Source organism: Garra rufa, chromosome 11 (assembly GCF_049309525.1).
Source record: "Garra rufa chromosome 11, GarRuf1.0, whole genome shotgun sequence".
In the NCBI taxonomy this organism is placed as follows: Eukaryota; Metazoa; Chordata; class Actinopteri; order Cypriniformes; family Cyprinidae; genus Garra; species Garra rufa.
This window is the reverse complement of record NC_133371.1, coordinates 38,732,724-38,757,429: the sequence shown is the minus strand read 5'-3', so window position 1 is coordinate 38,757,429 and position 24,706 is coordinate 38,732,724. Positions and strand designations below refer to the sequence as shown.

The 24,706-nt window shown below is 39.5% G+C and overlaps 1 protein-coding gene across 1 annotated transcript in view; it reads left to right on the top strand.

Moving 5' to 3' along the window:
* LOC141345347 (voltage-dependent calcium channel subunit alpha-2/delta-1) overlaps positions 1-24,706 on the top strand; it is a 221,944-nt gene that overhangs the window by 38,728 nt on the left and 158,510 nt on the right. Inside the window, exons 5-7 of the mRNA XM_073850208.1 lie at positions 5,726-5,785; positions 9,709-9,744; positions 13,867-13,999. Coding sequence (XP_073706309.1) covers positions 5,726-5,785; positions 9,709-9,744; positions 13,867-13,999 — 229 coding nt within the window. The remainder of the gene's footprint in view (positions 1-5,725; positions 5,786-9,708; positions 9,745-13,866; positions 14,000-24,706) is intronic.

Here is a 24,706-nt window from a genome sequence, read left to right as displayed (position 1 = left end):
ACCATCCATAGTGTCTGGATTGAAAGGTTGACGTGCAGTTTTTTTTTCCTCTCCATGATTGGTGTCAATGCTGTAAAAGTTTTGCAGAGCGAGTTGAATCTGAAATGCAATTGTTAACTCCCACCTTACAAGCCCACATTTGCCGTCTTACAAAATGACACGTTTTTTTATTTTCTCCTTTTCATTTTAAAATTTTCCTTTTCTCTTTTCATTTTCCCTTTGTTTTTTTCCTTTCTCTTTTTTAACTTTTTTGTTTCTCTTTTCCTTTCCTGTCTTTTTATGTTTCTTTTCTTTTTCATTTTATTTTTGCTTTTTTGTTGTTTGTTCTTTTTTTCTTACCTTCCTTTTCATGTTTTACTTTCTTGTTTTTATGTTTTTAGTTTCTGCTTTTCTTTTCTTTCCTTTCTTCTTTTACTTTCCTGTCTTTTTCACATTTTTCTTTTCTTTTTCAATATTTTTCTTTTTTGTTGTTTGTTCTTTTTTCTTACCGTCCTTTTCATGTTTTTCTTTTTTGTTTTTATCTATTTTGTTTCTGCTTTTCTTTTCTTTCCTTTTATTTTTCTTCTTGTTTTTCTATTTCTTTGTTTCTCTTTTTCCTTTCCTTTTCTTTGCTTTTTTCTTTTCTTTTTTATTTATTTTTCTATTTTTCTTGATTGTTTTTTTTTTTTTTTTTTTGCTTCTTAGTTTGTCTTTTTCCTTTCCTTTTCTTTAATATTTCATTTTTTCTTCTTTTTCACTTGTTTTTTTCTTTTTGTTTTTCTTTTCTTTTTTCTTTTAACTCTTTAACTTTTCTTTTTGTTTTTCTATTTTTTTGTATTCTAGTTTTAAACAAGTGGTTTTATTTATTTAAACAATAATTTTATTTATTTATTTTAAATTATTTATTTATCCATTAATTTTTTGTTTAAAAATAATAATTGTATTTATGTATTTAAAATAAACTAATTATTTATTTGTTTATTTACAATAAATAGTTTTTTTTTTATTACAATTTTTTTTTTCCATTTTTAATTTTTTTTCTCGTTACTTTTAATTTTCCCTTTGTTTTTTACTTTTGTCTTTTTTTAATAGCTTTTTTGTTTCACTTTTTTCTTTTCTTGGTTGATGTGCGTTTTTTTTTTTTTTACCCTCCATGACGGGTGTCAATGCTGTAAAAGTTTTGCAAAGCGAGTTGAATCTGAAATGCAATCGTTAGCTCCCACCTTACAAGCCCACATTTGCCGTCTTACAAAATTACACAAGTTTTTGGGGTTCAAAAGTAGGGCACTGCACAATTACGCAAAGTTCTAAACGAAGTGTTGGATTTCAGAGCTGTTATGCTTTATTGAGATCGTATCTGATGAGCTCAGGTGGAGCTGTTTATTTAAGGCAAATGCTGGGTTGGGAAGCTCACATTACTGAACATCAGCTTTAGTTAAGCTCCAAACCGGGAGACCTTTAAAGTGAATAAGGCTCGTGTGATTCCATCTTCTTGTCGTATCATTTTCTTTGCTCTTTTAATATAAGAGTTTGATGTATTATGCAGACTGGCTCTTTAAAGTTCACAATCCGAAGCTTCCTTCCTTGTCTAACTAGACTAAGTTGCAGAAACATCTGGTTTACAAATTGCATAATCTCAGCTGTGAGCATATTAGCATATGACTGTCTGTGTTTACATGTCGACACTTGTTCAGTATTCAGAAACTAAGCCTGGCCTGATGAATGATAGTGTGAGTGCATGGCCAGCTTGCAGAAGTATAGTGTTAAAGGCAGTGGGAAAATGAGCTGAAATTATGTATTTAAAATAAACAAATGATTTCATTTATTTATTTACAGTAAATTAATTGTTTTTAAAAAATAAATGAATAATTGCATTTATTTTATTGGTTTATTTTTTTTAAATAAACATGGTTTAAAAAAATAAAAGATTCTACATTTAAAATAAACAAGTGGTTTTATTTATTTAAACAATTATTTTATTCATTTATTTTAAATTATAAAAAAAGATAATATAATTTTATGTATTTAAAATAAACTATTTGTTTATTTACAGTAAATACATAGTTTTTATTTTTGTTTAAAATAAATGAATAATTGTATTTATTTAAAATAAACAAGCTGTTTTATTTAAAAATAATTGTATTTTTGTATTTACAATAAACAAGTGGATTTATTTATTTAAACAAATGATTTTATTTATGTATTTACAATTGTTTGTTTATTAATTTATTTAAAACGAATGAATGGTTGTATTTATTTATTAAATTTTTTTGTGTGATTACAAATAAATGAATAATTGTATTTTATGTATTTATTCTAAATAAAGTTTTATTTAAAAAATAATTTTATGTATTTACTCATTGTTTATTTGTTTATTTACAGTAAAAATAAATGAATAATTGTTTGTATTTATTTAAAATAAACTAATGGTTTTATTTAAAAAAAAACAACAACTGTATTTATGTATTTAAAATAAACAACTGGATTTATTTTTTTATTCAAACAACTGATTTTATTTATTTATTAAAAGTTATTTATTTTAAATTACTGAATGGTTTTATTTGTTTTAGTTAAATTTGTTGTGTTTAAAAATAAGTAAATACATGTATTTATTTATTTATTTAAAATAAAATGGTTTTATTTACAAAATGTATTTATGTATTTAAAATAAACAAATGATGTTATTTATTTACAGTATTTTTTATATTAAAAAAAATTATAATTATTTAATATATGTATTTAAAATAAACAAGTGGATATATTTATTTATTTATTTATTTATTTGTTTTTTTTTATATAAAAATATTATTTATTTATTTTTTCAATGAATTAATGTTTTTATTTGTTTATTTAATTTTTTTTTCAGTATCTATTTTGGCCCAACATGGCCCGTTTACTTCTAAGGGTGAAAGAAGGGGTAAAAATTTTAATATGTAAAATGTAGGATATGACAAGTTTAATTAATTTGCTGATTTTGATGCATGGACCAAATCTGGGCCAAAGTCTGTGAAACCACACAAACTGAGCAGATTATTAGACTTTTTTTTCACAATAACTTTTCAAATAGAATTAATCTAACAATTCAATATGACATACTAGATTGATTATTACTATAGCTAGTGGGGCTGCAGAGTGTAATATTAAACACTATTGTAAGTGATTTTTTCACACTACATTTCAACTTAGAAAAATGTGTTTGTTTCTGCTGAAGAATGTAGTCATTTAGTTCTTCTCAAAAATCCAATATATTCTGCACAGCATCGAGAGTGATATTTTTCTCCTGAGTTATACATTTGCTGATTTAGGTTAACCATGGTCGTGTGTAACTGACAGTAGCGGCAGAATTCATTCTGTTCTGTCCGAGTTGTAAAAATCCCAGCATATATTCTGAAATATTGTATGTGTCAAAGAGTGAGAACTCATGAATCCTCGTCTTTGTTCTCGAAATGTCACACCGTGTTACAGTAGCGTTTCCTTCAGGGAAGACTCTCAGCCTGCGTGTGTTGCGGGGGTTGAGCTGCGAGAGCTCCGGGTGACAGAACAAAGACCTGAATGTTCCGTTCTATTCTGTTCTTTTCTGCCCTTTTTCTAAACAGAACCCACCGTCCTGTCAGCCTCTTGCCCACATGTTTGTTTGGTGTCACCTTTTAGGCCAGAACCAAGTCTGCTAGAATAGAATTGTCTTGTTTCTTCAGTATGAGAATTTAGAGATGATACATTGTGTATTGGATGATGCACACAGCTGTTTCATGTTAGTTTCTGTTAGGGGTGTAACAATATTATCAATATCGTGGTATTGCGATAGCAAAACTCTCTAGATTTTATCATGGTCACATGACGATATGAATGATAGGTCTTCTGGGCAAAAAGTGTAGTTTTTAAAATATAGGCCTATTTAAAATTCATATTCTGATATGAAAGGTCATTAAAGTTCTATTCAGGGTCATTATTCTTTGGCACAGAATCTGTCAAATGGACTAAAACCGAAAGAACAATATGGCTTAATCCCTTCATCAAGCCTGTTTTCGTTGCGCATTTCAAAGGCAAAGCAAAGCGCGCATTTCCAATAAACTCATGATCCAGTGTTTTCCACGCCTCATGATCAGTTCACTGTGAATGAATGCAGTGAACTCATTTATTCCATCTTCTGCCAGTTTAACGCGTATTTGTAAACGCAACGGCCACCAGTTAAGCTTTATTTTTGCGCATGATGATTACAGCATTTCAGTAGATTTGTAGTGAAAGGTGTTTTTGGCCTGTTTTCACTGAAACTGGAGTTTTCCTTGAAAATAAAAGCTGTACTGCCATTTTCGTCAAAATAAAAACGCGCAGTATGAATTGCTGACAGCTAGCGGTTTAAATGCGAAACATTACTGCAGTCCAAATTCAAAATATCTCTTCCAAGTGTATTGTAATTTCCCTACTGCAGTGGAAAGCAAAAATAATATACACCAGTGTGAATGTAATTTAGCCTAAAACAGTATATAACAACTAAAAATAGGGTTGAGTCCCTTTAAAGTTCAGGTACAAGTTAATTCACTGACTTTTGACTCTTAGTTAAGAAGAAGTGCATTAGATAGAATCATTTAACTTTAAAATGTACAAAGTACAAAATGTATTAATTTGTCTGTATTTTGTCTGTATTGTGGGCTTCACATTGCAATATTATCATATCGTGAGATTTTGATATCGTTACATCCCTAGTTTCTATGTTATATGACCAGTATCTGTCTCCATTTGCAGTTCATTTGTTTGGTTAAATTGTTTTGATGATTAAAGGAGACCTATTATGCCTCTTTTTACAATATATAATAAGTCAAAGGTGTCCCCAGAATGTGTCTGTGAAGTTTCAGCTGAAAATACCCCACAGATCATTTATTATATGATTTTGAAAATGCCTATTTTGAGTGGAACCAGAAATTTGCTGTTTTCGAGAATGCCTCTTTAAATGCAAATGAGCTGCTGCTTCCGCCCCTTTTCCAGAATAGGGCTGTGCACCTGTTTGGTTTTAATTATCATGTCTATCTTGCTAAAATCACGTGAGTACTAATCTAAATTCTCTTTCATGTCGTATTGCGCTTTTATGTTAAAAACACAAGTTAAAAAAACAGACAATCTCTGTGAAGCTGGGAACCGCTGGGAAAGAAATTGCATGTTTATATTAGATCTGTGTGGCAGCAGTGTAATATATAGTAAATAAATCGATAAATCCACTGCTCTCTTGGCCTCTTACGCTGGGACTCTAAATAACGTTCTCTGCTCATCTGTTCAGCATGGTTTGCTTGAACTTTTGCCATGGCGTTAGAACTAGTACACCCTTGTTGCTTGCGAAAAAATATGGCGGCGCTGTAGGTGGAAACGAAATCTGAGCGGCTTGTTTTTTCACAGACTTGAAGAGAAAGTTACCGGGTTGTCCTTTCTCACATTTTCTGGGTTAGTAGATGCACCAGAGACGCTTTTATAGCACTTAAACATGTAAAAAGTCAGATTTTCATGATATGTCCCCTTTAAGTTCTGTTTCTAATCACATATTTAGTCTTGTAAAACAGTTTTTTTTTAATCATGATGGAAAAAACTGAACTATGCATATCCAGTAGGGCTACATGATTTTGCTTTACAGTTACGTTTAATTTACTATCTCATTATTTGATTGCTTTGATCATGATCACTTTGATCATGATCACAGATACTATGATGCAGCGCTTAACTAATTAAAATTATTTATATTCTCTTGTTCTTTTTATAGACTTTGGCAACCGCAGCAGAGAATTTCCAAATGGAGCATCAATGGAAAGATGAATTTGAAGTAAGTGTTTCTAAAAGTGTGTAAAAGGTGCACCATATAATGTTTTTCTACTTGATTTAATGTTTCAGATCAATTCAAGCCAGTTTTATTCATATTGGCCTTTTACAAGACATAAAGCAGCTTTACAAGAAAAGATGTTAAAGGGATATTGGAAATTCTGCTATGATTTACTCATCCTCATGTTGTTTCAAACCGACACAAAAAAATATATTTTGAGGAACTTTTTGGAGAACTTCCATATGGACAAAACTTACAGACATTTTTTTCAATTATCACCTTCTGTGTTGCATAGAAGAAAAAAAAGTCATACAGATTTCGAATGACTTGAGGGTGAATACAAGGTGGTAAAATTGTTAGAAAGTGAGGAATCATGCAAATCTAAAAAGTCCAAATGAATCCTAATTAATCAGGGCTGGTTATTGGAAGGTTGCTGGTTCACACAAGAAAAATGTGACCCCTGGACAACAAAAAGGTTAATTTTTTAAAACTGAGATTTATTTGGAATCTGAGGGTGCAAAAAAAAAATCTAAATACTGAGAAAAATCGCCTTTAAAGTTGTCCAAATGAAGTTCTTAGCAATGCATAATACAAATCCAAAATTTAGTTTTGCTGTATTTATGGTAGGAAATATACAAAATATCTTTGTGGAACATGATCTTTACTTAATATCATAATGATTTTTGGCATAAAAGTAAAATTAATAATTTTGACCCATATAATGTATTTTTGGCTATTGCTACAAATATACCTATGCTACTAAAGACTGGTTTTGTGGTCCAGGGTCACATATTCATTAACCATCACCATGAGTAACCAAATACTATACTATAAAAATAAAATGAAGCCGAATCTGCTGTGCATCAAGCGTTTTTTGGGTATTGTTTACATAAGGCACATTCATGCATTCAAAAACAGATAAATGAAACAGAATGCAAGGATTTCCAGACATAGACATTTGACTGTTTTTAAACTGGCATGCTCAAAAACAGTGCAAGATGCAATGCAAAGGCCAAAGACATCTGTCTTGGTGTGTCTAGCTGTAGTGTGCTGCTTTAAAGGGCATGAATTTAAAGACTTTTCTGGTGGAGAATTTTTACAGCGCAACTGTATAACACACTGTCAGCATGCTCATTAAAAAACTGCTGCTAAAAATATCAACATCAACTGCCCAACCTCCCTAATCAACTTGCTGGCTGCTAGACGACTAGTCAAAGATCTCTTCTCACAAGTGACTTACTAAGCAACTGTGGTGGTCTAAGTAACACGCATAACACCATGCTTCTGTTAACTTTCAGCCAATCAGGTTTATCTGAAAAGTCAGAGACAGAATAATGATAAAAAAATCCAGAAAAACGCATTTTTAAAAAAGTTAGAAATTGATTTGCATTTTAATGAGTGAAATAAGTATTTGATCCCCTGTCAATCATCAAGATTTCTGGCTCCCAGGTGTCTTTTATACAAGTAAAGAGCTGAGATTAGGAGCACTCTCTTTAAGAGATTGATTCTAATCTCAGTTTGTTACCTGTATAAAGACACCTGTCCATAGAAACAGTTAATTAGATTTCAATCTCTCCACCATGGCCAAGACCAAAGAGCTGTCCAAGAATGTCAGGGACAAGACTGTAGACCTACACAAGGCTGGAATGGGCTACATGACCATCTCCGAGCAGCTTGTTGAGAAGGTGACAACAGTTGGTGCGATTATTCGCAAATGGAAGAAACACAAAATAACTGTTAATCTCCCTTGGTCTGGGCTCCATGCAAGTTCTCACCTCATGGAGTTTCAATAATCATGAGAACGGTGAGGAATCAGCCCAGAATTACACAGGAGGATCTTGTCAATGATCTCAAGGCAGCTGGGAGAATTGTCACCAAGAAAACCATTGGTAACACACTACACCGTGAAGGACTGAAATCCTGGACTGAACACCATCCCCACCGTCAAACATGGAGGTGGAAATCTTATGCTTTGGGGGGGTTTCTGCTAAGGGGACAGGACAACTACACCGCACCAAAGGGACGACGGACGGGGCCATGTACTATCAGGGCCAGGGCATTGGAAATGGGTCGTGGATAAGTATTCCAGCATGACAATGACCCAAAACACACAGCCAGGGTAACAAAGGAGTGGCTCAAGAAGAAGCACATTAAGGTTCTGGAGTGGCCTAGCCAGTCTCCAGACCTTAATCCCATAGAAAATCTGTGGAGGGAACTGAAGGTTTGAGTTACCAGATGTCAGCCTCGAAACCTAATGACTTGGAGAGGATCTGCAGAGGAGTGGGAAAAAAATCCCTCCTGATATGTGTGCAAACCTGGTGGCCAACTACAAGAAATGTCTGACCTCTGTGATTGCCAAGGGTTTTGCCACCAAGTATGAAGTCATGTTTTGCGAATACTTATTTCACTTATTAAAATGCAAATCAATTTATAACTTTTTTTGAAATTCTGGATTTTTTTTTTGTTACTCTGTCTCTCACTGTTCAAATAAACCTACTATTAAAATTATAGACTGATCATTTGTTTGTCAGTGGGCAAATGTACAAAATCAGCAGGGGATCAAATAATTGTTTCAGTCACCGTATAACTTTAACAGTGTATACAAAAATGGTATCAGTTTGCCTCCTGCACATTAAAGGTCATTTTAAGCAGCGGAAGACAGACTTACTTTAAGATGACTTGATCACAAGAATAAATTCTGAAGTGTTATGCAGATTTTTAATTAGATCATTCCAAATGAAGACCGCTGGCAAGAGATTTTGAAATGGATCATACCTCTGCTCGGTTTCACTGCTAGTATGATAGCCCTCATCATTTAAGTTAAATGAAATCAAGAGTCATTCAATTAAATGCAAACAAGTGAACACATTGACAAATAAATAATCTGATTGTACCAATGGCCAGAGTGTTTTTTTTCCCCCCCACTGTGTGTATGTGAGGTTGTGTTTAAGTGGGGGAATGTGTTGCAGCTTAATGGATCTAATTTCACTTCCCACACTCCCTGCAGATGTCGGAAGATTTGATTTCACTGAATACACATTCTGCATTTCTTCCGCGGATTTATTTTTACTGTAGACACACACACGCACGCATACACACACTCCCACCATATGCCGTGAATGCCGAAAAATGCCTGACCCCGACAAGACCGAGGGCCCAGAGCGGTTTTACATCAGCAGGTTGTCCTGACCACTTGCTGCAAAACCTGGCATGACCAAGCTTTCTTTAGCTCTTCCTAATGCATTTCACACTTGCTGCAAAGCAAATGTATGACAGTTCAGATCTGTGGATCACATGCTGTATGCATACTTGGCTTAGTACAGTGATACTGCCACTGTATGATTGCATGGTGGGTAGGTTTTCTGAGGACACATCTAGGGTTGCAAAGGGGTGGTAAATTTCCGGAAACTTTCCAAAAATCCCAGGAAGATTCCAAAAAAAATCCTGGAAAGTTTTCCAAATTTCTGTAATGTTTCCGAAATTTACTGGACATTTTCCACATTTTTGCAACCCTAGACACATCACAGGCATACTGTACGGTTTTAAAGGGCTGGGCTGGTAACCAAAAGTTGCAGGTTTTAACACCATAATAGGTAGCGAAATTGGTCGGTGGTTTTTTATTTATTTTTATTGTACCTTTGTACCTATTTTATCTACTGTATACTGTAAGTATAATAATATTCTTTATATTTTATTATCTTTTCATTTTTTTTAATTTTATTTGCAGTGGTTAAGCGCTCACTAAACAAGAAGAATACCATTGTAACCTTTAACCAATTTTGGTCTGTTGACAAAAAATATTGTATGGCTTCAGGAGACCTGCAATATAACCTATTGGTATATTTTAATGATGTTTTTACATCTTTTATGAAACCTGAAAAATTCTCCCTTTCTTCTAATTATATATTTTTTCTCTTTCTCTGCAGGAGGATGATATAGTTTACTATAATGCCAAGGATAATGTGAGTATATAATTCAAGACTCTTCTGCACACAGACGCGCTCAGCGTTTTTTTTCAAGTGCAGATACTATATCAACCATGAATACCCTGCTCTCCTCTGTCCAGTTATGATCATGCGTTAGTGAGCTTATGTGTGAGTTATTTCAGGCAGTCAAGATATGATGGGAATATATCTTCTCAGTTGACGCAGACTAGGCTGGCGGAAACACACTCTCTGTGTGCCATACATCTCAACTGCCAATTAGGATGAGTCTGTGTAAAACACATGGAGGGGAGCGTGTGAATTAGTGTGTAAAATACAAGATGGAAAGTACAGACAGGGAGAACATCTAGAGGAAATGAGGTTTTATTCATAAATTGTCCAAAGCACTAGTTTGGAACAGATATAGTACCAGCAGTGCAAAGCATAATAAGATGATTATATTCACAGATAAATTGGCTAGAGGTTTATTTTGATATTGAAATTTGATAATGAATAAATGAAATGTGAAAGTTTATAAGATATCAGACAGGTCAAATTATCAGTAAAATGTGACCCTGGACCACAAAACCAGAAGCTATTTTAAATTGTAATTTATTCATGTGTTGCGGGGTCAAAAACGAACTTTTCCATTAAGGGGCAATATTTGCCCCCAGGAGTTCATTTCTAATCTAAGCACCTCTGATTGGCCAATGCATTCCTAAGTTCAACAGAAACATTTGGCTGAGACAACTATTTGAAAATCTGAAATCTGAGGGTGCAAAAAAAATCTAAATATTGAGAAAATTGCCTTTAAAGTTGTCCAAATGAAGTTCTTAGCAATGCATATGCAAGTTTTGATATATTTACATCAGGAAATGTACAAAATATGTACACTGACAGTGTCTTCATGGAACATGATCTTTACCTAATATCCTAATGATTTTTGGCATAAAAGAAAACTCGATCATTTTGACCCATAGAATGCATTTTTGGCTATTGCTAGTTTTGTGGTCCAGGGTCACGTATAATTGCGTGAATTAACACTTTTCATTAATTTTCAGGTAACTTTTATAGCAATAGCTCAATACATCCCTTAATTGTGCTAGGGCATTCTTTGCCCATTTGTCTTGAATTTAATGGGCATTTTAGTTCATTGTCTTCACATTTTTGCCACAAGAGCCTGATTTTCGACCCTGATGTGTTGACAAAATTTTCTAATACCCTGATTTGGTGCTTAAAGTCCCCATGAAATCAAAATTGATGTTTTTTGGCTTTTAGTATGAATATGTTAGCCATAAGGTTATCTGTAAGCTGGTGTGATCCAGAACAATGACACAATTCACATTTAGGAGATATAAGCATTCAAAATGTACAGTCTCTAACTCCCACCAATATAGATCAACAGTTTTGATGACATCACCCTGCACTTCTGTCCAATCAAATGCTCTCTAGAATTCAACATGTCCCGCCCCCTACACTATAAATGCTGTGGCTGAAATCAGTCACTTGTTCACAGAATTCATATTTTCTGTATGGTAAATGCCATATTGTTCACTATACAAGGGATGGGGAACGATTCAGACAGTGTAAATATGCTTTCAGTTGGGGTGAATGAAGTCTGGGTTCGCATTGTGTCACATGAACAACCTGCTCCGGTCCAGAGACACGGTAGCACTGAGTGGATCATATGTGCGAGTCGATCCAGACCACAAAATGTATACACAGAATATAGATGTATACACAGAATATATAGATAATGTGATACAAATGGCATTATGGCTGTCATACGCTGTGATAGGCTGTGATATAAACAAAACACTATTGGCTATTTAAAAAAGGGGGCTGGATATGCCCCTCCCTGTCTTGCTGTTTCAGTTGAAATTATGTCAACACATAGAATAGTGATGTGTGTTTCAAAGCAATCAGTGGACCTTTAAAGGGATGGTTCATTCAAATATGAAAATTCTGTCATTAATTGCTCACCCTCATGTCGTTCCAAACCAGTAAGACCTTCGTTCATCTTTGGAACACAAATAGGATATTTTTGATTAAATCTGAGAGCCTTCTGACTAGTGTTGTCACGGTACCAAAATTTCAGTATTTGGTACCAATACCAGTGAAAATCCACGGTTCTAGGTACCAATTTCGGTACCAAAGAAAAACACAATAACAGATTAATTGAGCAACACACTATTTTTTATTAATAAAGTTAAGCAAAAATAAAATGTACAAAAAAAAACTTTGTAAAAAAAAATTCTTTATACTTGCGTAAAATTTTGTTAGTTTTTCCACAGGTTAAAAAAGTATTTCAAGGATTGTAAACATTTTAGTAGTTAAATAACATCTAAATAAATTACAGGCATAAAAAATGTAAACAAGCTTCACCCAAAACTTTTTGTCATATTTCTGCTGCTGCGGAAAAACATCTGTAACTGTTGTCTGTTTTAGAGTTCGCTGGGGTCTTTCATGATCTTCTGCAACTGTAAAAAGAAAAAAATAATATACTTAAGTAAAGCAGTGTGCTAAGTCTGACCAGATGTGACATTAGATCATTGACACCAGCAAAAATATTAATTTTCAGTAAATAACAAACCTCAGCTGTTATAATAAATTTAGATAAGATTACATATATTAAGACCAGTGTCTATCACAGATGAAAACTGCAGTATTTAAAACACTTTACAATTTTCATTAGTTAGATAGCATCGCCTAACAATAAACAGTAGTTACATGGCAATTATTCTTCGTGAGGTTAGGCTAATTTCAACATTTACTAATGCATAAAATCATGTTAATCTGTTAAACATGAACAAACATGAATGATCATGTGTTTGTATTAAATAACATTCACAAACATGAATTAATGTAAAAATATATTATTCACTTACTTTAAGATTATGTTAGAATATGATGCATGAATTTGATCTTATTGTAAAGTATTACCAAACTAAACAGGGAATAAAACGTGTTTTATTTGATTGTACTTTTATTCAATCCAAACTGCATTCATATTTATTATTATTAATAAGCTTTTTAAACCTGCTAGAGTTATCCAGCCAAGAACGTTTTCTGACAGACTGATATTAAGGACATAAATTAACGTCACATTTGTACATTCTCTAACACACATATTTTGGATACACGGGTCATTTGTGTGTAAAAAAAAAAAAGTAAATACATCATGTCCTTATTTTTTTTTACTCTAACAAAAGTTATAGGAGCGTTGTTTCTAATTCATTAAGGCCCAGCATATAGCGTTAGCCGCGCTTATGCTAACGATTCACTACACAAACAGTGATGTTTATTTCAGTCTGACATTCAAATTAAAATACGCAACAATGTTCTAAATATGAAATTAAAATGAAACTTACCTTACTTGAAATATTTTATTTGATCCTGGAGTCGGTCTTTGAGGTGTTTTAAGTTTGATGCGTTTCCTCCTTTCGAGAGAACCTCCTAGACAACATCTTTTGCAAATAGTTTTTTGATGATCTATGATGTTCGCCTTGTTCAGCCGCAAATCCAAACTATTTGGAGCAAGCCTGGCTCTTCTTTGTAAACAAGTGGAGTCAGAGCCGCGGCATCAGCAGCAGCGCTGGTGTTTTAATAAAGAGAGCGCAACTGCGCAGCGCGCACCTTTTGTATAGCGTATCAAGAACCGAGTTGACCGGATAGTCGGTACCACCGGTACTTAAGAAAACCTGGTACCGTAACGTTTTATTTTTTTTAGTACCGACTTGGTACCGAAGTACCGGGACTTTTGACAACACTACTTCTGACCCTGCATAGACCACAACTACCTGTTCTTCGATAAAATAGTCCATGTGACATTGGTGGTTCAACCTTAATTTTGATATATTGTATTATTTTAACATAAACTACCTTTCTGGGTCTTAAACATGTTAGGTGTGTTCCTGTCTATGCAGGGTCAGAAAGCTCTCGAATTTCATCAAAAATATGTGTTCCGAAGGTCTTATGGGTTTGAAATGACATGAGGGTGAGTTTTTTGCTTTATTTTGTCCCTTTAATAAACATATCATAAGAACCTGAGTATTTTACTGAAACCTTGATACATTTTTAATGTACAGAAAGTTCAAAATAACAGCCTTTATGTGAAACACACCATACCAGAGTTGATTGTTGTTGTTGTTTCTCTAACAGCTTGATGCCAATGAAACAGAAGGAAGGAAAAACCGGATCAGACCTGAATTTAAAGAAGACCCGTCATTCAAAAACCGCCTCACCTCCTACAGCCATACGGCTGTGCATATCCCCACGGACATATATGACGGCTGTAAGTAACTCCCCCACCCCCCTCCTCCCCCCTACAGACATGCTTCCAAAGCGCTCTGCCTGCTCCGCTGTAACATATTATCTACTGCTGGGAATCTGATGAGACGCTCTGCTGCTGATTGCTTTGGATGTCAGTTATAAAACGGAGTATAAGTGTGTCTTTGTACGAGCTTTTGGAGGAGAATTATAGAATCTATTTGACAGCAAAGACTCTCCGGGGAAACTTTTGTCGGAATAAGTGCAGGTGTGCTTGTTTGGATAAGCCACGGTATGCATGTGCGTCTATTTAAAGTGTATTTCACAATGTTTTTTAACCAGGGATAGTAGTCTGGCCGAGCCATAGAGTCTCAGTTGGCCTGCTGGGATAGCGTCTGGCTCTTTGGTGTCAGACAGCTCTTCCCTATTGACCTTGTCATACACACTCACACACAAATGGAAGACAAATAAATTCAGGTAATTACTTTGGCCATTGTGCCCTTTAGTAAACAGAGTAGTAGGGTATTTGCAATGACATCAGGTCAGACAGATGTGCTCTGCGGTGAGCATAATGTTAAATGGAGGATGAGTCTGCTTGCTTTTTAAATAAAGCACACCGAATCAGTTCAGAGATCAAGTGATGCTTCAGTCTCCAAGCAGTGTTTCCAAGTCTTTCCAACACATGCTGACAGAGGTGGCTGCCCCTGTAATTTAAGAAGGGAGTTTCCTCGTTGCTTGTCTTGTAATTGTATACCATTTTATGCAATTATCTGTGAGTCATTTCCTAATCCTATATTGCTATTTCTAATTTTATGTGTGAGTCATTTAGGCTTTTTGGGTAGGGTAGTTTCATCTGGTTATCTGTATTTGCGAGCTTGTTAGTAGGGATAGTTCACCCAAAAATGAAAATTCTGTCATTGATTGCTCCCCCTCATGTCGTTCCAATCCTGTGTGACCTTCATTCATCTTAAAACACAAATTAAGAAATTTTTGATTAAATCTGAGAGCTTTCCGACCCTTCATAGACAGCAACAGTACTACAAAGTTCAAGGTAGTCTGGACATAAATAAAATAGTCCATGTGACTTATAATAAAAAATGGCTTAGTAAATGATGGCAGAATGAACATTTTTGTGTGAACTATTCCTTTAAACTGTTATTGCATATTTCATAGTGGGCGAGAGGGAAAATAACCAAGTGACAGAAAGAGACATAGATGGAAGGCGAGAAGGGTAGAGCTATAATTGCTGTGGTCTTGGTCTGACCTGACCTTGTGCCAGAAGGAAACATAGTACGTGTGTAGAATCGAGCTGGTGACAGACCCTCTCATACTCTGTGCTGAAGCACAGTTGTGTGTGAGTAATGTCCAATATTACTGGAGTGTCTATATGTCCATTAATTCCAGAGGTTGTTGACTCTATGTAAGGCAGTGGCTTTTCTCTAGCGACTCTAAAAGCAAAGTTTGCACACATCAACCTCTATCAAACACCAGAAATAGCCTGGAACCACCTGCACACACACACACACACTTAGACACACAGAAATAACACAGATCGGCTGCTCCCGCCGGGGAGAAAATTGGATTTTCGTGGATAAAGTAGTACATCGTTTAGGGGTTGCTAGAAGGAGGGTGGGTGACTCCCCTCTGCCACAGTCAGCTAACACCAAGAAAAACTTAACCGTGATTAAGATAGACAACTCACTGTGGGTGTTGGCAAATTTCCCCTCCTTCACATCCGGAAGGATGGATGTAATGTAAGTGGAGGTTGAGGAAATAATCAATACTTTGGAGCATTGAGATATGTTGTTTCACATGAAAAAAAAAATTGTTAGAATTTCACGTTTGATGTTATTAGAAATATAAGATTGATTACCAGACAGAGCAAGGCTGTCAAAATGTATTGTGGAGAGCATGTGAGTGAATTTGATTGAACCAAGCTGTACGTTGTAGTGTTTGTATTTTACTCTTTCATCAAAAAGGGCTAATGGGCTAATAGTACTTTATAAAAAGCTTTAAAGGAACACTCCACTTTTTTTGGAAGTAGGCTCATTCTCCAACTCCCCCCGAGTTAATAAGTTGGGTTTTACCGTTTTGAAATCCATTCAGCCGTTCTCCTGTTCTGGCGATATCACTTTTAGCATAGCTTAGCATAGATCATTGAATCCTATTAGACCAATAGCATCGCGTTCAAAAATGACCAACGAGTTTCCATATTTGTTGTATTTAAAACTTGACTCTTCTGTAGTTATATCGTGTACTAAGACCGGTGGAAATGCAAAGCTGCGAGTTTCTAGGCTGATAAGATTAGGAACTACACTTCCATTCCGGCGTAATAGTCAAGGAAGTTTGCTGCCGTAATATGGCCGAAGCAGGCGGAGTATTATCAGAAATGAGTTCCCAGCTAGTTTAGCATTTCCACATGTGCTGCGTGGTATTACTGCTCCTGCTACAGCCTTATTACGGCAGCAAACTTCCTTGACTATTACGCCGGAATGGGAGTGTAGTTCCTAATCTTATCAGCCTAGAAACTCGCAGCTTTGCATTTCCACCGGTCTTAGTACACTATATAACTACAGAAGAGTCAAGTTTTAAATAGGACAAATATGGAAACTCGTTGGTCATTTTTGAACGCGATGCTATTGGTCTAATAGGATTCAATGATCTATGCTAAGCTATGCTAAAAGTGATATCGCCAGAACAGGAGAACGGTTGAATGGATTTCAAAACGGTAAAACCCAACTTATTAACTCGGGGGGGGGGAGTTGGAGAATGAGCCTATTTCCAAAAAAAGTGGAGTGTTCCTTTAAGCTTGTGTAGAAGTATTGTACTTATAGTGGCCAAAAGATGCCCAGAAAATGGATATCTTCGCTCTTTTATTCAAACAAATTGGTGTATGTTGATAGATTTTCTAAGCATGTTGTGTAGTTGTGCTTGCAGAGTGTGTGTGCTTTACGTATTAATTGTTTAATTTATGACAACGTGAGGAAACATGCTTATTGAGGAATGAGCATGAGAATGGCTGCTAATCAAATACAAAGGAGAAGCAGTGAAATATTAATAACTGATTATATTGTAGTCAGTGTATGGATGATAAATAGATAGAATGGAAAGATAGATGGATAGATTGATATATAGATAGAATGGATGTATACAATGGATAGATAGATAGATGGATGGACAAATAGATGGGCGATAGATGGATAGTTATGGATGGATGGGCATATAGATGGATAGATAGACATATAAATGGGTGATGGATGGATGGATGGATGGATGGATTCAATGGATAGGCATATAGATGAGTGATAGATGGATAAATAGATGCATTTAGATGGATAGATGAAAGGACATATAACTGGGTGATGGATAGATGGATGGATGAATGGATGGATGGATGAATGGATGGATGGGCATTTAGATGGATAGATGAAAGGACATATCATTGGGTGATTGATGGATGGATGGATGGATGGATGAATGGATGGGCATTTAGATGGATAGATGAAAGCACATATCATTGGGTGATTGGATGGATGGATGGATGAATGGATGGATGGGCATTTAGATGGATAGATGAAAGGACATATCATTGGGTGATTGATGGATGGATGGATGAATGGATGGATGGCATTTAGATGGATAGATGAAAGCACATATAATGGATGGATGGATGTATGGGCATTTAAATGGATAGATGATAGACATATAATTGGGTGATGGATGGATGGATAGATAAATGATAGATTAGATAAATGGATACAATGGATAGGCATATAGATGAGTGATGGGTGGATGGATAGATGGATGGATGGATGGATGGATGGATGGACAGACATATAGATGGCTAGATGAAAGGACATATAATTGGGTGATTGATGGATGGATGGATAGATGGATGGACATATAAATGGGTGATGGATGGACGGATAGATAGAATGGATGAATAGATGAATACAATGGAGAGGCATAAAGATGAGTGACAGATGGATAGATGAAAGGACATAAAATTGGGTGATGATGGAAGGATAGATGGATGGACATATAAATGGGTGATGGATAGATAGATGGATAGAATTGATAAATGGGTGGATACAATGGATAGGCATATTGATGAGTGATGGATGGATAGATGGATGGACATAAATGGGTGATGGATGGATGGATAGATAAATGGATAGATTGGATAAATGGATGGATACAATGGATAGGCATTTAGATGAGTGATAGATAGATAGATAGATAGATAGATAGATAGATAGATAGATAGATAGATAGATAGATAGATATATGGAGGGATGGATAGATGCATGATAAATTGACATAGATGTAGTGGTAGATGCATAGATGGGTAGATGGATGATAAATGAATGGATAGAAGGATAGGTAGACAAACAGACGGATGGATCTACAGATAGATAGGTAGATGAATGAATTATTGAATAGATGAACGGATAGATTGGTAGGTGGACAGATGGATGAATTGAACTGAAGTGCAGCTCACATTTTCTTCAGTAAAAGTGTAAATCTGATTATGTCAGTATTTGCACATACCATAATATGTGCAATTCAATTCAAACGTAACCTGATTTATTGTGCAGGCTGCAGTTCCTCTCTAGTCATTGATCAGTCTTTTGTCTTTTTTAGACAAAAAGCTGAAGAAAATGTGCCTCTGGTGCGCTTCATTTCCCCATTTTCTTCCTCTCTTTCTTTTTTCTCAACCCTGCCCTCTTGCCTCTGCATCATGCTAACCAATAAAATTAAAGTTATGGTTGTTATAACACTGAATTTTTCATGCTTCATTACAATAATTGTTGACACGCAGGCTGTTTTCTCACCTGATTAGCATATCTCTACTAGCACTTCTGACTGCCTATCAGCACGCAGCCTTTTCAGAAGCAAAAGGTTTGATAGGATGATTATAGGTTTCCATGGTTCCCTCAGTGATGATGTAATAAAGTCAATCAGCTTGTTTGCGGCTGTGGAGATGAAGAGCCCTCAGTGCATAGCGCAGAATTATTCTGTTAACAGCGGTTGAGATGAGAGTAAATTACACCTCTCGTTGTGTCTCTCCTCCTCCTCCTCCTCTCACTTCATTTCCTCTCTCTGGACTGTGCAAGTCAATATAAGCACCATGCCCTCTATAAATAGGTTCAAGTATTCAAATAACTTTAATGACACTATTTGTTAATTACAGGTGATGTAATACTTTATATTATAATCTAAAGTAATTTTGCATTCGGTTTGATGATGGTGATGGATGATTATTGAGATAGAGAGAGTTTAGAGCTAGTTATTTATGAGTCCCTTGTTTGTCCTGAACAGTTAAACTGCTCACTGTTCTTCAGAAAAATCCTTCAGGTCGCACAAATTCTTTGGTTTTCCAGCATTTTTGTATATTTGAACCCTTTCCAACAATGGCTGTATGATTTTGAGACTCATCCTTTCACACTGAGGACAACTGAGAGACTCAGAAAAGGTTCAAATACACAAAAATGCCAAATTATTTGTGGGACCAGAAGGATTTTTCGGGCAGTTTAACTGTTCAGGACCAACAAGAGACTCATTAACAACTATCACTAAACAAAATAAAACAAAAACTACACAGCTGTCGCCTCTGGCTTGCTTAGTTGGGGACATTTTCCAGCGATATCGTATACTATTTGAACTGAACTGACGATGATATCACTGAATTCATTGATGAACTGCCTTTAACTGAAAATTGATTGTTACAATAATGCGTTACTTACACACTATTGTGCTGTTTAAATACTGTGCAGTTGCTTTGACACAATCTGTATTGTAAAAGGCGCTATATAAATAAAGGTGACTTGACTTGACTTGACAGCTGTGGATCATTCAGGTAACAACACAGTATTAAGAATCAAAGGGATGTAAACTTTTGAACAGGGTCATTTTTATAAACTATTATTTTCTCTTGTGAACAATATGTAAATGTCTTTTATGTAAAATGTCTTATTCAGGCCAGTACTAAATAAATAGTTACATGCATTTTGTTTAATCCCTCTTATTTTACTCTTATTTTATATTGTTTTGCAGATTCTAAAAGGGGGATGTAAACTTTTGACCTTAACCAAATGTATATATAAGTTCAACTAGATTAAAATGAGAAATATTGCTCTGGCAACTGGCTGAAATAAAAATAATAAAAGTGTATTATTTTATTTTAGTTACCATTTATTTTACATTTGTTTAATGGTTTTAATTTTAGTTTCAGTTTTAATTTTAGATAACGTCTAGGTTACGAAGGTAACCCTCGTTCCCCGAAGGAGGGAACGGAGACGTTACATTGGGATCTCGCCTGAGAGACCGATCACCTCTGAGCCTTATAAAAAAGGCCAATTGAAAATTGGCGAGTGGACGTGCGCGCCGGCCACGCCCCCGTACATACGGGTATATAAGATGGCTGCGCGCACCACTCAGTCAGGCTTTTGCTGAAGAGCCGGGAGAGCCCGGCGTCAGCGCGACGCCAGGGGCGTGGCAGGGGAATGTAACGTCTCCGTTCCCTCCTTCGGGGAACGAGGGTTACCTTCGTAACCTAGACGTTACCCCTTCAGTCGAATCACTTCGACGTTACATTGGGAACAAACCCATGGAAAAGGCCACGACCCTGACGCCGCGTTACGCAACAGCTTCACGTGCTGACAAGTATACGTGCCGGCAGGCGAAGTGTAACGTAACCTTCCCAACGCCCTGGGGCCCAATAAGGGGGCCCCTCCAGGGATGCCAGTTGTACTGAAGCATGGGTTGGGGGGGCGGAGCACATGAAATTTTACATGTGGAATAAGAATAATTCAATATATCCATAAAAAGTTTTTTGGGGATATACGAGGGAAACAGCGGTCTCCTCCGCTGGAATAATAAAAAACTAAGCCACAACCTGCGGGGCGAAGGAAACCCAGGCAGGATCACAGTGCAGGACTACTCCGCGCCTAGCCCTGACTGCGGGGCAGGAGGACCCAGGGTTCGCCGGAGGGAACATACTGGGAAATAGCGCACGGATCCACGTGGGAATGGCGCAGCAAGCCGACACCAGCCGGTCTTCCCGCTCGCCTGAGAGTCCCTAAGTTAGGACACGGGAGAACGGCCTCTACGCAAGGTTGGAGAACCAAGCGAAGGTAGGGTGTCGCCCAGCCCGCAGCTTCCGATTTTTACATCTGCTGGTGAGGTGCCATGAACCAAGGATCACGGCTGTCCCTGGGTATAACAGGGAGGGGCATCTACCACCATTTAGCCAACCTCAGTTCGGGGAGCATTCCCTTTCTGCGAATCCCGAGGCAGATGAAGCTGCTGGTGCGGCTGAAGTGCCGAGTGATTCAGTCTCACATATTTAACGACACTACATCGCACGACTGGGTCTGCCTCCTCCAGAGCAGAGCTTGCAGGTCTACCACCTGGTCGCGGAAAGGCGTGGTGGGGACCTTGGGCACCGAGCCGGGGTCTCGACGGTAACGTGGAGAACGCCGGGCCCGAATTCTCGACACACTTTGCTGGCAGAGAAGCTTGTAGGCCCTCTTGATGGGAGCCAGGGCAGTCAGGAGCGCTATCTTAATGACAGGAACTTTAGCTCGACTGAGGCCCGTGGCTCCAACGGAGCGACCCGCGGCCCTGAAAGGCGACGGGGAGGCCCACGAGGTATGAGGTGCGTGCTAAGCACCTCTGAGGAACCTGAGCTTGTCGGTAACTTACCCTCTTAAAGGAAGCCGGGGCAGTCAGGAGTGCTGTCTTACTGACAGAAATTCTAGCTCGACTGAGGCCCGAGGCTCCTGAGGAGCACCCCGCGGCCCCGAAGGGCGACGGGGGGGTCCCAGAGGGTATGAGGCGTTACTTGACAGAGAAAACTTGTAGGTCTCCTGCCCTCTTAACGGGAGCCAGGGCGGTCAGGAGCGCTGTCTTGATGACAGGAATGCTAGCTCGACTGAGGCCAGTGGCTCAATTGGAGCGTCCCGCGGCTCTGAAGGCGACGGAAAGGCCCCAAGAGGGTGTGGGGTGCGTTCTGGGCACCTCTGGGAAACCTCACGGCCAGTGAATGCTTACCTACTTAGCTCCATCTACTGCATGTGATATGCGGCGAAGCAGCGGCATATACTTAGAGTGAGGGGACAGTCTGCGCTCAACTCTCCTGCAGGAAGGGAAGCATACTGCAACCGTGTAACTCTGTGGAAAGCCAGCAAATAGACCTCATCTCAGTGCGAGCCTGCCTAGTCAAGGGAGCTCGGTACTGAGTGATAATTGTATCACGGCCTGCGAAGGCCGGAGAGGTCTGGGTGTCATCCCGTGCCCTACAGGGAGGGACTGCCGCGAGGGAACGGTTACTAGACCTGAGCCTGGGTGGGCCATTCTTGTAGCGCAACCAACAGACTTACTCCTCGTCCTCCCTGGACTTGCACAGAGTCTGTGCAAGGAGGCTCGCTGGGGAAGGGCGTACTTGGGCCCCGGAGGTCAGCTGAGTGCCAGCGCTACTCTGAAAGAGGCAGCTGGTAATGAGAGCAATCGGGGGCGAGCGGATGTGGCTGGCCTACCGATATGCTCCAAACTAGCTGCGTCACGGGGTGGAGTCGCCATCCTGCAGGTGGTGGACTGCCGTGAGAGCCGATAGGCTGCACGGTTGAGTTTACCTGCTTCAAGTGAATGGCAAGTAGCAAAATCTGCCACGTACTCCCTGGGAGCAGATGGAGAGGCTGTAAGCCTCTGTCGTACATGGCAACCCAACCCGCGGTAAGCCACGGGCTGGCTTGTCGGCCAAACTGCGGGAAAACGCCAGTCCGGAGTGGGCCGAGATGCCATGCCCATCATGGGACTCGATCGTGCTGAAGCGGTCTCACATGAACAAGCTTAGCGGCTCTTAGCGGCTAGAGCTGTCATGTGCCCCAGGAGCCTCAGTTTGAGAGAACCGCTGTGTTGTGCCTGATTGACTCAGGAACTACAGCACTGACTGCGCGCTCTTGGTAGTAAGGCGGGCTGTCTTGAGGACCGAGTCGGGCTCCCGACCGAGGAAACGAATTTCCTCGGTTGGCCTGAAGAACCAGATGGCGGGGGTGCCGAGGCACCAGGTCCCAATGTTCGCACAACGGAACTCACGAGTGGGCTGGTAAAGCACCAGTCGAAGAGACGGTTGAAGACGCGAATACCTGTCTGCCGAAGAGGGGACAGGGGAGCTCCCATGGCCTAAGAAGGCAGGAAGGAGAGGGACTAGCCAAATGGACGCACCTCGCGCTGAGCGCTCGATCCCCGGGGCAGACCGCCGAAGGGGTGTGCGCCGGGGAAGATCGAGACGCGACAGCGGGTGCCCTTCAGGCAGATGGCTGCAACCCAGCCCTGGAGACGGAAACATACTTGTATGTGCGTCGTCGTGAGCATGTGTGCCGACAGCCTAAGAAGGGATCGGAACAGAGCTCCATCCAGGGCGGATGTTAACCCACCACTCTAACTGGACACGTGAAGTCAGGACACTTATCAAACCCCGACCTCGTCCCGGCTGGAGAGACAGGCTGGATCGCGTCCTTCGCCAGTAGGAACGCGACCTCCGCAGGCAGAACAGAGGCACACCTGCTTCTGAATAAAGAATGTAAGGGGTACCTGTGAGTCTGGGCGGACGCCTGGAGCCGGGCCGTACCGTCCGTATCAACCAGTGTAGTGGTATCAAGGGAACGTTGACCGGCGTGACCGTGGTGGGGCAGCCTGGGGAAAGACAGGGAAGGAGACAAAACCCAGAAGGATAAACGTCCTGGAGAAGTGTCTAACTGCACTAAGCAGTGCTTACCTACTTCCCTGGTTCCCGCGCTGGCGACATCCGGTCCCGAGTCTGGTTCCGAGGAGTGGAAGTGCTGCTCAGGAAGGAAACTCGGGGCCGGGGCCCCAGAGGTGAGAAGGCTGGGTCTTTCTGTGATTTCAAATGACCGGCTAAGTCCCGCTTCCAGCGGGAGTGCCGACAGAGTAGCTCTCTCCACCTCCGGGGGTGCTCGCATCAGGGACGCTTCGAAGCTCGCCTGCGAGGGTCTTCCGTCGCAGGACCCTGAGAGGCGAGCGGCGTCCCTCTCCCACGGGCGGCTCGACGTCGGCTGCGAGCCTGGATCGTGTGGCTCAGCAGGGGACGGAGCTGCGGGGGGACGCCCTCGGCGACGGGCAGGCGGAGGCGGGGGCCCAGGCGGCGGAATGGTAACTTCGCGGCGGGGCAGGATATGTTGGACGGCCTCCGTCTGCCTCTGGACCGTTGGAGCGCCAGAGGAGATGCCCAGCCCGAACGACGGGGAGGCGTACTGCTCTGGCATCTCGACGGGGTATGCTGATGGGCGGAGGATCGCAGGCTTTTGGGGGCCGGCGATACGTTCGACGCCGCTGAGCAAAAACCCTTCACGGTGTCGCCGAATAGGCCGCTCTGGGGAATGGGAGAGTCGAGAAAGCGAACTTTGTCGGCCTCTGCCATCCGGGCCAGAGTCAGCCATAGGTGGCGTTCCTGGACCACGCAGGTGGACATCACCTGACCAAGGGGACACGCCGCGACCTAGTAGCCCGAAGGGCGAAGTCAGTGGCGGCGCGGAGTTCTTCAAGTACCCCCTGGTCAGGACCACTCTCGTGCAGGCCTTAAGGTGCTTGCACCTGGCACTTTTGCAGTGTTGCCATGGCCTGCAGTGCGGGGCAGCGTGTCGGGGGGCGCAGAAAAGGCCCAGCCGATGAGGGCGGAAGAATTTCACATGCCCTAAAAGGGAGACGC